At 36.0% G+C, this 14,977-nt stretch overlaps 1 protein-coding gene across 33 annotated transcripts in view; it reads right to left on the reverse strand.

Annotated features, from left to right (window-relative positions):
• The window catches only part of ADGRL3 (adhesion G protein-coupled receptor L3), an 829,205-nt gene that overhangs the window by 160,406 nt on the left and 653,822 nt on the right, over positions 1-14,977 (reverse strand). For 24 of the 33 annotated variants that reach the window (XM_058722441.1, XM_058722427.1, XM_058722429.1 and 21 more), the window contains one exon: positions 1,579-1,881. In XM_058722441.1, coding sequence (XP_058578424.1) covers positions 1,579-1,881 — 303 coding nt within the window. The remainder of the gene's footprint in view (positions 1-1,578; positions 1,882-14,977) is intronic. The other 9 variants (XM_058722432.1, XM_058722430.1, XM_058722424.1 and 6 more) reach the window with 1 other exon arrangement.

Consider the following 14,977-nt stretch of genomic DNA (forward strand, 5'->3'; position numbering starts at 1 on the left):
ATAAACTGTCTGGTCTGCCACCTGTGGGTGCTGGAAAATCAGTGAACATTAAGCAGAGGAGAGAAATGAGCTGATTAAGGTTTTAGTAAGATAACTGTGGCAGCAGCAGAAAGGATGAATTTGAGGGGGAGATGTGAAGGTTTGGGGGACACTATCGCAAAAATTCAAGTGACAGCATGTGTGGGTCTAAACAGCAAAGGAGACAAAGAAAAGGTTAAAAATAAGATTTCAGCATAGGCACATTCACCTGGGAGGGCTCTAGAAGGCTCCCTTTAAATCTCTCTCCCAATTTTCACAGAACAATGGTGACATATTTCTGTCGTGCTTTCAAACTGCTTTCAAATAAAGTCCTTCACTAACCTTCACAACAAACATTTGATGGGGTGGTGGTGGGGGGGCTGTTATTATTTCTCTTTTAGAAATGAAGGAAATGAGGCCCAGAACGAAGGGGACAGTGCTAAGAGGCAAGGTTTCAAACTGTTGGAATCACACTGATTCCAGTAACACAAGTGAATTGCACCCTTTCCTAAAGGGAAAAAAGATTTCAGAATATTTTTAAACACTTTGCTGAAAAAAAATTAAATGTGCACTTGTGTAAAAGTCAATATTCTTTTTGGTCTTTCTACCAGTTCATATACTACAGAATTCAGAATGCTATATCCCCACTGGAACAGTTCTAAGAGAAACCTGTTTGAAGCAACCAGATCAATAACACCCAAAGGCGTAGTCACTATTGTTAGTACAGTGACATCTATTGTATATTTGCTTTCTTTACATATTTTATGGAATAAGGCACATTTTATTTAGTGTATCAAGTATTAGCTTTATGAAGATCAATGTATGTGACAATAAGAAAACCAGGCATTTTCTGGCTTAACGATTGTAAATAATAATATGGTTACCATTGGGGGATGTTATGAATCGCAATAGTGAAAAAAAAAGGGGGGAAGTAGAATAGAACTATTTAGCTCTTAACTGTCTCTCAGAGGAAACAATGAAGCTTGCTCTCTCTAGTGGATATTGAGTAGTGGGAGTCTGACTCCTGTCTATGTGAAGAGCCCTTGACTGTTAAGGGATGGCTATGATGACTTATGAAAAGGAGAGTCAAACTTCCTCTTCCGTTAAATTTTAGGTAGTTTCAATGATCGTCTTCTAATGTAAAAGTCCTTGACCCCATTTTCTGCAATCAACAGTTGATGGTCGGTGCCAAGGACGAGAACTAACTCCCTTCCAATCCATTGATTCGTTCTGGGCTGCTGCACAGAAGGGCTGGCCTTCAGGAGTAGCCAGGACATGCACAGCCTAACTGCAACTCCACCCAGGGACCTCCCCCCGTGGGCAAAAATACTGACCTCACATGTATCCCCACCAAATCCTCACCAGTGACTTCTTCGGAATGTATTTTCAAACTCTGAAAATACACTGCTTGAAATCGTCACTCAGCTGAGTTCAGAATTCAAGTGAACTAACAAAAATATGTAGTGACAAACAAACAAAAACACTAAAGAAACAACTGAGAGAAAAGCAAGCTAAAGTAACAGAATACCTTTCTTTAGCTTGGCTCTAGGACACACTTACCTATAGTTCCTGCAGGGCACGGCTGCTTTGCCATCTGTCCTTGACGGGTCTTAAACCACATGATTTCCCGGGCTTCCACGGCTTCACAGCTCTCTTCCAGGGCTGGGATTTGGGACGCTGCTGATGGCAGATGTGTGGTAATGTCGTCAAGCACCTCCACAGCTGGAGATGGGGTGCTGGTACTCCGGTTTCTTCTTCCTGACACTGATGGGGTAGTACTCCTGCCTGGGCTCCAAGTTGTGGTCCGCAGGGTGGTACTGGTGGTGGTACTTCCCATGCCAAGAGGTCCTGTGGTAGAGATTTCTGAAATAAAATTCAGAAGAAAAGACCTACATTGCTTGCTCATCGCCTCAAGGTGTCCTCATACTTCAGAAACCATTTTCATTTGAAAATTCCAAGAGCCCTCCACATGGGAAAAATAAGCCAGTGCCAAGGTATCAAAGTGGCACTTCAGGATGATGACGGTCAGCTGACCAGTGACAAATGAAGGCTTGTTCATGGTTCTACTCAGCTCGAATCGCAGAAAAAAAAGTTAACAGCATAATTCAACTCTTTAGTAAGCTTCTTAATGTTTCAAGCTTTTGTAACAATTAGAGGATTAATACTTAAAGCCCTCACCTTAGAATATTCAAACCTGGTACATAGAATGGGAGAAAGCTATCTAAACTAGACTTTTCACATTAAGTATAACATGAGTTTCTAAAGATGAAGCAATTAGGGGGAAAGGATCGGAGAAAAAGGGCCTCAAAAATTAAAGTGCTCTCAAGCTAAAAGAGAAAAGACGATTCTGAGTAGAGTCTCTTTAACTTGACGATCTACCGATGCTCTTAGAACTGACCCATCTTAACAAAACTGTGTGAAGTATAAGTGGTTTCCAATCAGTCGTGCCATTAATTATTGTCTAACTAGATTTGTTAAAGTCTAGTATGTATTCCAAATTCCAAATAAAACTAGTAAGTCTCCTTGACCAGATGTTAATAGGTTATTAAGCCTATGAAGTACTCAAAGGAATGTTCTAACAATACTATGGAAATAATCACTGCAGAGAATCACCTTTCTGGGAAAATATATTCACATTTCCATCATAGGAATGCAAGAGTATGCCAGTCCTCCACGTACATACATTGCATTCCTCACTGTAAGGTTAGAAACTACGCTTAACCTCACTTACTTGCAATAAACCTAGGGACACCGGCTCTAACCAGATTCAAAGTAGCTCAGGGTTATGGAACTCAGGGAGTCCTGTGCTAAGCCTCCAGATGTTTGTCATTCATTGTCTGCCGTCTTTAACATGTCATCAACTTGACTCTGCTATCCCAGAAGAGAAGCCACATCCATCACAGTGTATTTAGTACGTATAAAGCTTCCCCAAACAAGACAGAGATCGCGGTGGGAAGGGGGTATGGATTTCCTGAACGTTTAATCACTGAAATTGTAGCATTTTCTGATGTGATGCTATTTTTCTAGCTGTCTTGCCTGTTCTGTTCCTCTTTGCAGCTTTCTTTCTTTCTCTTGTGTTTTTTCTCTATGTGAATGTAATGTTCATAAATTCATTGACTCAAAATTCATAAAGGAAGAGAGGGTATCTTTTTTCCTCTTCTTCCATTTATGCCATATTCCCCAAACTGCCAAGTCTTGTTGATTCTGTCTCATTTTTTTACTTTTCTCTCTCCCCAATCACCACTATCTGCATTCACCCCACCATCATCAGTGGATGAATACAATAGCCTTTTAACCTTTTTGCCAGTGAAAGCAATACTAGACCAGAATGGCAATACTGGTGTTTCAGTATCTATTTTTGCAAAAGCAAAATTCAGAACTCATAAAATAAAATTGACACAATTTAACACAATTCAAATATAAAATTTAGCAACATAACTAAAGTTGAATTCTTAAAATTATAAATAGTAGAAACGTGAGTCTAATGTATGTTGTTTGCATTTAAATTTATTGAAATATCTCAAAAGAAAAATAAAACTAAGAAATATTAATAACTTGAAATTAAATAGTATTTAACATTATATTATTAAAATAAATTAATATTAAAATTAAATAATATTGTTCTTAATAATATTAAGTATTAGTCTTAAAAATAACATGTCAGTGGTGTCATGGCTGGGATACAAGAACCTTTTCGTGCAAATTTTTCTGGCTGATGGAAAAATTCTCCTTAACTTATATTACTTGATAAAATAGTAAGGCAATAGTTAAAAGTTAACGCCAAGTATTTTTTCTGGCTCCTTCAACTTAAAAAATGCCATGTCTCATTTGTAGTTTCTTGAGAATTACATAGATACTCCAGAATGCTTTCTAAATGAGTGAATTTCTTTTCATTTAGATATTTTAATTAGCATACAATGCTCTATGAGGGAGGAGATTCGTTTTGCAAACATTTTTGCCCTGATAAAACTGCACAATACCCCATGTAGCGAAAACATGGACCAGCCTATTGTCTCAATCACACAAATCATAGGAAAGGAATGATGACACATTATCACAAGATGCTTGTCTGCTGTGACTCTGGACTTGCCAATTTTGAATAGATTTGTCTTTTAGCATAGATTTAATATATATATATCCTATTTAAATGATTGGGATTTCAGATTTTTAAAGACTACAGTATCACACCAAAAGGTACTTAACAATAGCACAGCATAATGGAAATCAATGTTCATTATTTTTCTCTAAAATTATCCCATTGAAATAATTTTCTACCTTTTGCCAGAGGCATCTTGTAGGGTATAAATTGAAATGTGTTACTCCCCAGATTAAAATCCCTTAAATCATTTCTGTCTGCCCTCTGAACACAGATTGGACTCCTTTTCTTCGTGCCTTAAGCCCTTCATGAGTTTATTTCTCTAGCTCATTTGTAATGCTTCTTCATCTTTCAGCTCTACTATTAACCCATACAAAATTACCAGTAATTCCCCAACTGCACCCTGTTCTTTCTGCCTCAGGGCTTTTGCACATGCTGCAGTGTTCCTGCTCCCATTTCCACCTGGCTAATTTCTGTTTAGCCTTTGGGGATTGCTTGGATGCCATCTCCACCAAAGGACCTTTTCAAAGAACCAGGATGAGGTTATATACTAATATGTTTTATACACGATTACTTCCTCAGCTTTTAGCTTTTTGTCTGACTTACAATAAATTAGGTCTTAGTCAAAATAGATGACTATCAGGGATAGGTGAAAGAGGCAGGGGAGAGTCCAGTTCTGAAATGTCACACAAAAAAGGAAAAAAAGATAAATAGAGGGAAATAACAAATGGGGTCATTAAGAGTCCTTATAGTTGATAGGCTAAAAAAGTTATTTTATAAATGCATTTTAATGCTATCATTAAGAAAATTACCAGATAACTCAAATGAAAAGGAGCAAGAACTCTTCTTCCCCAAATTGACTCTATCTCACAACATTCATATTTAAATTGAATACACTCTTGTGAAGCAATGATACCAATAAAAGAGATTTTTTAAAAGTTTGATTTGTTATGCAGTACATCACAAGGACTCAGTTTAATACAAACATACTAATGTTCAGGATCGATATAGAACTTATTTCCTTGGAACTGTGCTGCAGAGAGATGTATACAAGCAGGGCCATTTCATATCATTGGACTTTCAGCAGAATAAAAGTCAGATTTTTTTTTTAATTTTTTTTTTAACGTTTATTTATTTTTGAGACAGAGAGAGACAGAGCATGAACGGGGGAGGGCCAGAGAGAGAGGGAGACACAGAATCGGAAGCAGGCTCCAGGCTCTGAGCCATCAACCCAGAGCCCGACGTGGGGCTCGAACTCACGGACTGCGAGATCATGACCTGAGCTGAAGTCGGACGCTTAACCGACTGAGCCACCCAGGCGCCCCAAAAGTCAGATTTAAAAGCTGTTCCTGATTCCCCAACCCTTCTATTCCATTTACTGCCATGTAAGACTCTCAAGAGTTTTGTTCAGTGCCATCCTTCAGCAGAATAAGTACTAGTGATATACATGTCATCACCAGTGCCCAAGAAAGAACCTGTCTTATTGTAGATACTGAAAAAAAGAAAGATGTAGAATCACTGAAGAGTCATAGCAGCACACTTTGGCCAAGCTCCAGCCCATACCGTAAGCCACAGGAGTTTGTATTCTTCTATCTTCCAGTAAGGAAGAAATGATATGACACTTTTTCACTAGATCCTGTTATTGAGTCTTACCTGATAATGTAGCTACTTTAATAAAACTATGTTATTAAGTGCCTCCTGTGGTTGTGTATCAGGGAAAGTTTAAAAGAATATAAAAGAAAATAAGTGCAAGTGACTATCTGCATATAACACTTTATCAAGCTTGGGTAATTTTCGTTACTATTTTGTCATTGCTATTGTGTTTATTGTATTTATGTAGCTTAGCATTTTCATAAAAGTAACTAAACTCCACATTAATAATTTCCCTCATACTTAACCTATTTCCAGAGGAAAATTTCAATTCTCCTGTTTACTGAAATATATTGCCCACGGTCTATTTCATTCTTACATTTTGGTTTATTTTGTTTAATTTATGTCTCCTTCAATTTCCTTGAAAGGAATAAATATTATTTTGAGTATTACTACAGGTTATAGTTTGTGGAGTACACTCATGGAAAACAGTGAAAATCACCAATATTTGTACGGTGCTTTACATTTTTCAATGTCCTTCTTTATCTCTATTATCTGACTGAATTCATTGCAGAATAATTATAACTATGAATTCCTTAGATTATAAATGAGAAAACATAGGCTCAAATGGTAAGTGAATCATAATTAAACATATAGAAAGTAAATCAGTTTCCTCTAATTCCTCCATGTTTTTATAATAAGCTATCAAAATGACATTCTGAATTGTTTCATGCATTCCACAACCATGAGTCTATCATATGCTTTAAGAAGGGACTTAAGTAAATACAATGATTCTAAAAAAGACATTACTACTCTTGATCACAAACCATATTTATTATTTTTGGGATGGACATTGTTAATTTTTCCCCCCAAAGTCGTACATTGAAGCCCTAACTCACCTATAACTACATTTGGAGACAGAGACTTTAAAAAAGATAATTAAGGTTCAATGAGGTCATAAGTGTGTGGCCCTAATCCAATAGCATTGTTGTCCTTAAATGTGGAGGAAGAGATACTAGGGAGACATGCTCACAGAATGCTCATTTTGATAGCTTATTATAAAAACATGGAGGAATTAGAGGAAACTGATTTACTTTCTATAAAGGCCATGTGAGAAGGTAGCCATCTCCAAGTGAAGGAGTAAGACCTCAGGAGAAACCAACTTACCAGCACCTTGATCCTGGACTTTCAGTTGCCAGAACAGTGAGGAAATGAATGTCTGTTGTTTAAGTCACCTAGTCTGTGATTTTTGTTATGGCAGCCCTAGCAGAGTAATACAGGCATCTTCTAAAAAACTATAAAATTTAAAACAGAAGATTAAACTTCACAGTAGAAGAAATGTTTACCTTCTGCTCATAAAGTGCATGAACTTTCTTTCTGATTTGCCTTTATTTTTTCCTTTCTTGTCTAAGATATGTATCCCCCTTCATGGTTTTCCCTTTTCTAATCTGTGTTAACTTCATTCCAACATATAACATTTGGCTAACTACAGAAACATTTCCTTCTCCCCACCCTCCAAGTATTTATTTAAATCCAAGGTCAGTTATTGAAGAAATCTTCCCAAGGGTTTGATATAGGAAATAAGAAAACTAAAACTATAACAATACTCCAAGTGGCTTTTGGTTATTTGTGTAGTGCTCTGGGTAGAAAGAAATTCTGCCTGGTCTCCATGGATATCAGTTGGTGGCAGCTGATTTGATTATACCTAGTTTTTAAAGAGAAACATCAGTTTTATCTGTCATGAAATTATACAATTCTCTTCAGAATCCATTCATTATATTTGGCTCAATGGCCTCTTAAGATAGTGAAATTCCACAAATTATCAGCCATGTGAAGGAATATTTATTTTTGTAATTTAATCTATTTACATTTTCTGATTTTTTCATAGCCTATCATTCTTATTGCAAATAGAGGAAAATATCTGTTCTAATTAAACATGAATTTGTAATAGACTTATTATGTAAAATAATAAGCTAAAATATGGGATTTAGGGGCAACCTATTAAAATTATCTGCTACATATTGAGTCCTACTATGCCAGGAACTATGTTGTATGCTTTATATGTGTTCTGATTTAGTGCTCCTAACAATCTTTGGGTAGATATATTTACCTTCATTTCAGAGATGAAAGAAGTCAAATTAAGTAACTCTCCCAAGCTTATAGACTGTCCAGTGACAGAACCAGGAGTCAGTCCATCAAAGTCCAAACCAAGTCCATCAAAATCCTTCCCTTTTCATTAGGACGGTGGTGGTGTTAACCACGCAGACAAAATTTAATAACAGAAACACATATGTAAAAATTCTTAATGAATGTGGAAATTAATTTGTCCCAAACACCACTCACATGTACTTTTATTGGTATTACTATGGTTCAGACCTCTTGGGCACTTAATGAACTCTTATTATCGGATCAGGCACTATTCTGAGCACTTTATAGGAATTGGCCCATTTAATTCTGACAACAAATCTGTGAGGAGGTACAATTAATTGCCTTCATTGTACAGATGGTGAAACTGAAGCACCAACAGATTCAGTAATTTCTCAAAGGTTAAAAGTTCATAAGTAGAAGAATAGAAAAACAACTGAGGCATGGTTAGAGAGACCTCACTCTTAACCATACTAACCTGGAGGGAACATTGATAGCCTAAACTTGACCCACAAGAAAGCAGCCTACCCTCTGCTGTTAAGAATAGAGGAAGTAATCATCTTTGAGCTAATTTCTGTTTATCATTTCTAATTCTCCTAAAGATTCAGGACTGGCTGAGAAAAAAACTGTAGAATCCACAAAATTTAATACATCGTTCAGCATTCAAGTAGATAGTAAACAAGCAGCAAATAATAATGTGAAATAATAGTTGGCTTTCTTTGAGCATATATTATATACCAGGCAGTGTGCTAATGCTTTATATGCGAAATGGAAGTACAGAGAGGTTTTGTGAATTTCCTAGCTTCACATAGTCCATAAGTGATAAAGCCAGCATTTAAATACAAATAGTTTCACTCCCAAACCTTTGTGTATCTATGTTATCTGACAGAGTTTTAAAGTCCTTTTTTTTTTTTTAAGTATTATATATGGCATACATTATGTGCCTATAAGAGAGTTCAGTTCTAGGAATTACAAGGTAAATTCATTCCATCCATATTTATTTATCAACTATCATGTGACAGGAGTTGTATTGGGAATACAATGTTGAATATAGTTATCATGTTCCTTGCTCTCATGATGCCCCCTCTAAGAGGCTTTTACAGAAAATGCTACTGAAAATGATAGGAAATAGAAGAGAAATACACCAACTATATTTTTCATTTGGTATACATTTGGTAGTGTTTGTCTCATATTACACATTGTGCTGGGCACCAAAGATTCAGAGGCAAAGCAAAGAGTACCACCCTCAAGAAGATTTTAATATACTGCATTTTGTTGAATGTACAACATCATCAATTATTCTTTGTGCCACTTATAAAAAAATCTCTAATTAAACTCTGACATGTCTTCAATTGTTAGGTGCACTCCAGCTTATGAAATATTAAAAGGTGAAATCATGAGAATCTTAAAGTTGGTAAAACCCTATAATAACAGAAATGTCTTCTTTTAACACACTTAGATAAATACTCAATCATTTAAGAGAGATGTGACTTTGAACAAATTATAATACTCTCTGTGCTTTAGTTTTTTTTTTCACTTAGATGGAGGTAATATATATACTTATTTGAGAAAAAAATGGCAGTATGGATTTAAAGTACATAGCAAACTAAATGACAGTGAATAATACATTAATAAATATTTACTATCAGTAATAATATTTTTACTTATTCCTTGCTTCAACCAAAAATTACTGATTGCTTACTATGTGCCAAGTGCTATTCTAAATGCTGGGGACATAGAAGTGAACAATAAAAACAAAAAAAGTAAAAATCTCTGTCCTCATGAAGCTTACATCTTAGTAGGAGAGATAAACAGGACAAAAAATTCAAATATACAGTATATTAAAAAGTACTAAGGATAAAAATAACAGACAAAGCAGGGGAAAATAATAGAAAGTGCTGGGAGAGGGCAATTACAAGTTTTAACTGGGTGTCAGGCATGGACTTGTTGTTAAGGTGACAAGTGGCGGACTGAGAATCAGGAATAACAGGGGGCCTTCCAGTTAGAAGAGTCAGCCTCTCTAAAGGCCTAGGCACAGTGAGGTGGCCAGTGTGGCTGGAGGAATGTGTGTGAGGGAAAACAACTATGAAATGAGACCAGAAAGGTGGTGGGGACTGTAGCACATAGGAATTTATAGGTATGGTGAGGACTTTGGTATTTATCTGGTGTGGAAATTCACTGGAAGGTTCTGAGCAGAGCAGTGACATGATCCGACTTAGGTTTGCTTACACTGCCGTGGTTAAGAGTAACTGAATGGGCGAAGAGCAGGAGTAGGAAGAACAAGTGTTTATGTGGCCATACATCTGAGGTGCTGGTGACGATGATAATGACCAGCATGCTGTGGGGATCCACATATACCCACGAGAGCACGGGGTCTGATAGAGAAGGTGATGGCTTTTGGGTCTGGATACGATGATCCTCATTGACACATAGTAGGCCTTCAATAATTGTTGACTGAATTGAACTGATTTAACAAAAGGAGAGTTAGTCCTTCTCATGTGAATTCTTCTCTAGCTCCATTCAATTATTATCATTTATTTAAACTTAAAACAACCACATAAACATATTGATCTCATACTGTATAAAAATATTCCTGAGGGCTCCTGAATTATAATCAACAGAGGCATCTCAGTGTGCTCTTTACTGTAAACCTTCTAGAAGTTTTAATTTATGAGAATATTAAGTAAACCCTGGTGGTGACAAAACCATGCAAACTGGGGAAATCAGTTCAAGTGGGTTTGAGTTTGCTGATTTCTCGACGACCAGTAAAACATTCAAGAAGGGGAAGTAGTTGAATTGCTGTTAGGATTTAGAATAATTCCTTATTTCTAGCCTCAATATTATGTTTTATTCCCCCAGATTTGACATCATTATTATCCAGTTACTGGAGTTATTGCCTGAGATTTGCAGTGACATATGTTTTATTATTAACTTGTGAATTGTAGTTTACCTACAAAGATAAAGTGATACTGAAATAGAAGGGTTATGCATGATTTATTTATAAGCATAAAGTTAAAATAAATTCAAGAAAAACAAAATTATCCTCTGTATTTGGAAATGAAATATTCAAGTGAACAGGGAAGAAGCGTTCATCATTTACGCTTCAAGTTTTTTTTTTAAGGAATGCAATTTTAGTAATTTTGATCTATTGCAGATGTTTGAAAAATATATACATCCTTGTCCTTGTTACCTTTGCACAAGTTTCTAAGAAACTGATAAAACGTAAGCCTCTACTATGGGATAGCTACTGTTCTTGGTTATTTGTTTTTGTTTATGTTTACGGTCTGGAAAAATAAAGGATATTACATTGCTATTTAAGTATCTTGAAATATTTCTTAACCCACCCCCCCTCCAAAAAACTCTAGCATTGATTTTTCATCTAACCTGAGAGTGCCATGAATAGGAGTTCCAACTAGCTGCTAGAATGGGCATATGAGTTTGCATAAAACATAGTCCCTCTCTTCAAGGAGTTTACAGGTTGGGCAATCTAATTTTATCATCAGTTGTAGAAAATCAAAGGGTGGCTCTTCACCATGCCCATCATTTCTCTCACACTGGTGAGTCCAGGAAACAGTCCATTTTTTCACATAATTTAAATAATAAAAAGGAAGGCCGCTGTGTAATTGGCATATAAATGATTAATTTCAAATGCAGCCACAACCATATTGGATAGCCTTCTAAATGACTTACTAATCAACATATAGATTAAAGACTTGATATATGAATTAAGTCTATCTGCCAAAATCGCAATTAAACTCTACAATTCTTCCTGAGTACAGGGAAATTTGACATTCTATTTTGTTTCCATGCAAATATACTACCTGGGATACATTGAGTACTCATTCATGCATGTTAGGTGAGTGGGAATAAATATCTATGCTTTATTTTGAAAAGAATTTTCTGAAGATCTATGTATATATACTACTATATCTGAATTACATTGACATTTTGATAAAGTTGGATTAAATAATTTGATCAGCTACTCCAGATTACATTTTGTAAGATTTGATATACAACAGTTTCAAATTTTTACATACACAATATTCAAAAGCCAAACTACAACTGCCAGAAACTATATAGACTCAAGAAACTTAAATATTTAAATAGATGCTATTAATTTATAATTACTTCTCTTGAAAATAAATGTCTTAAAAAAAAGGCAATATACTCAAAATGGAGTCCATTGTGCTAAGTCCCAAGTCAGCAAACCAAGACTTAAAAACCTAACCTAATTGCAGTTTCAGCAGCTCCTAGGAATGTAACCTTTAACCAGTTAGTCTGGAAATACCTGGTCAGCGGTAATGACTAACCTGCCCTGATAGACTCTTTCTGTTCCCCATAGGAAGGTCACCTTGCTTAAAATATTCCACTTTTCACCAGAAATTTCCTTTTCCTGTTCCCTTCTGTCTACAAAAACCTTCTACTTTGTATAGCCCCTTCCTAGATGGTGTGCTGCCCAACTCATGAAATCATTGAATAAAACCAATTAGATCTTTTACCTCAGTTAAATTTTGCTTTTTAACAAAGGAAAGGGTAAAAATAGCCCTGTTGAACTGAGAATTAGGCAACTGAATGATTAGGCCAAAGTATTTTCTGTTATAGACTGAGGAACAGAATTCAGGGCATCTAAAGCAAATGTTTCAACTAGTCCTCACGTTGAGAATTTAGCAGCTTCTCCTCACTCATTTATGCACCAAACTATTTTTCTTTCAACCATCATGCCAACCATGCCTACCCATCACCTTCCAAATTAATAGAGTAATAAAACCTCCTGATTTTGCTTTCTCCTGGTTATTATTATTATTTAAGAGGATGGAGTCGTGCACTCCATAGGTAGTGATAAGTAGGTCAGAGAAGCAAATTGCTTAGGGGGAATCTGCCCACAGGATGATGATTCTCAGGTTTTTCTATTAAAACAGAGAAAGAAAATATACATGTATCTGCACAAATACATGCACATCACACATATATTCCAAACTGCTAGGGAAAAAAAGTAAATAAAATGGATACTTTTCTTCTTGAAAACAATTATGTTCATTTTCAGAGATCTATGAAGAAACCTCAAAAACTTCATAAAACAGTGCATTTATTGTATTAATAATACAGTAAAAGGCAGTGGTATCCTGGAAAAAGCATTGATTTTAGGTTCAAATATTAGATCATCATCACTAGTTATTTGGCTTTGGGCAAATTAATCCTCCAGAAAGTCAAAATTTCCTTATCTTTAACAATGTGGATCTCTATGTTTACTTTGATATTACTGACACAGGATAGACCTTCAGTAATAATATAACATTATTATAATCAAATTCAGGTTATCCCAAGATGCCATCAACTTTCTTTCAGGAGAATTATCAACAGCCATCTAACTTATGAAGGTGAAATACTTTTTGCGAGTCTGTAACAGAGAAGATAGGCCAGCCTGAAATAAAATCATAAAGCTTATCTTTTTCACCTCAGTCTCTGAATGACATTTAAAACCCCCGTAGTAATTTACCACCCACTTTATCCAACCCAGCTTTAGAAAAGACAACTGAGATTGTTAGTTGTGCTCCAATGGGAAATTATTTTTTAAGACAAAAAATAATATAAATAAAGAAAAAATTACTTCAAAATCATGTGCCTGCTCTGTGGTATTTCAAATTTTAAGATGATCAGATTTGGGAGCATAAAAGATATTTCAAAACATTTAAAAAAATTAGTAGTTAGCTTTGAAAGTAAAATGGGGGGCTTGAAAGAAAAGAACCATTTTAAGTCAATATTGAAATATATAATATGGGGCGCCTGGGTGGCGCAGTCGGTTAAGCATCCGACTTCAGCCAGGTCACGATCTCACGGTCCGGTCCGCGAGTTCGAGCCCCGCGTCAGGCTCTGGGCTGATGGCTCGGAGCCTGGAGCCTGTTTCCGATTCTGTGTCTCCCTCTCTCTCTCTGCCCCTCCCCCGTTCATGCTCTGTCTCTCTCTGTCCCAAAAATAAAAATAAAAAACGTTGAAAAAAAAAATTTTAAAAAAAAGAAATATATAATATGAACAAAATCACGCTATTTTGGATTCAAAATTGTAGACGGTCCATATAATTTAGGAGTCCACAAGTGATAAAATTCTGCCTGGAGCCTGATCTCTTGGAAATACAACCTGATCTTAACGTAGAAGAGTGTCAAAATTTGTGTAACACTCTCTGCAGGCCAAGTAGCCCAAAGGCCCCATGAAGACAGACTGTTGCTGTTTTGCTTGACCATCCTCAGCGACTTGACACAGAGGAGAGGCTCAATTAGTATTTGTCCAATAAATGTACTTTATCATCAACTGCCTTGATTCACTGCAAAATATTCATAACAGGACTTGCAAATTTGATCACTGATGTGCTGAGAACATTGCTTTACTTATTCTTCATCACTGTTCCCATTCTTTAAAAAGCCTGTTCTATTATAATAGTCTTAAAAATGAAACTTTTTATTTTGAAATAAGTATAGACTCATAGGAAGTAGCAAAAATAGTAAGAACAACCCCTTCCTTCAGCTTCCCTCAATGACACGATTTTATATAGCTCCAGTATAATCTCAAAGCCAGGAAATGGCATTGGTACATGGCTGTACCGGTCTGACTACAGACAGGCTTTATATAGAGAGTTTTACCTGCATTCATTTATGTGTGCATGCTTACGTTCTATGAGATTTTATCTCAGGTATAGATTTGTATAACCACTGTCACATTCAAGAAGCAGAACTGTTCCATCACACAAAAGAGTTGCCTTGTGCCACCTCCTTGTATTCAAATCCGCCCCCACCCTCCCCATAGCTATCTCCTGGCAACCACTTATCTATTCTCCATCTCTATAGTTTCATTCTTTCAAGAATGTTACATAAATAGAATTATAAGCATGACACCTTTTGAGATTGACTTTTTCCATTAAGGATAATGTTCTTGAGGGCCACCCAGGTAGTTGCGGCTATCAGTAGTGAAGTCATCTCCCGACATCATCAAATGAATACCTATAATCTATCTTTCACCTTGTACCTGGAGTGATCTTTGAAAAATGCAAATCTGATGCTGTTGCTTTTTAAAAGCTCCCAACTGATCGTACTATAAAGTCAAAATCTTTAAACATGACCTAAAAAGCCCACTAAT

The sequence above is a fragment of the Neofelis nebulosa genome, chromosome 3 (assembly GCF_028018385.1).
Source record: "Neofelis nebulosa isolate mNeoNeb1 chromosome 3, mNeoNeb1.pri, whole genome shotgun sequence".
Lineage (NCBI taxonomy): Eukaryota > Metazoa > Chordata > Mammalia > Carnivora > Felidae > Neofelis > Neofelis nebulosa.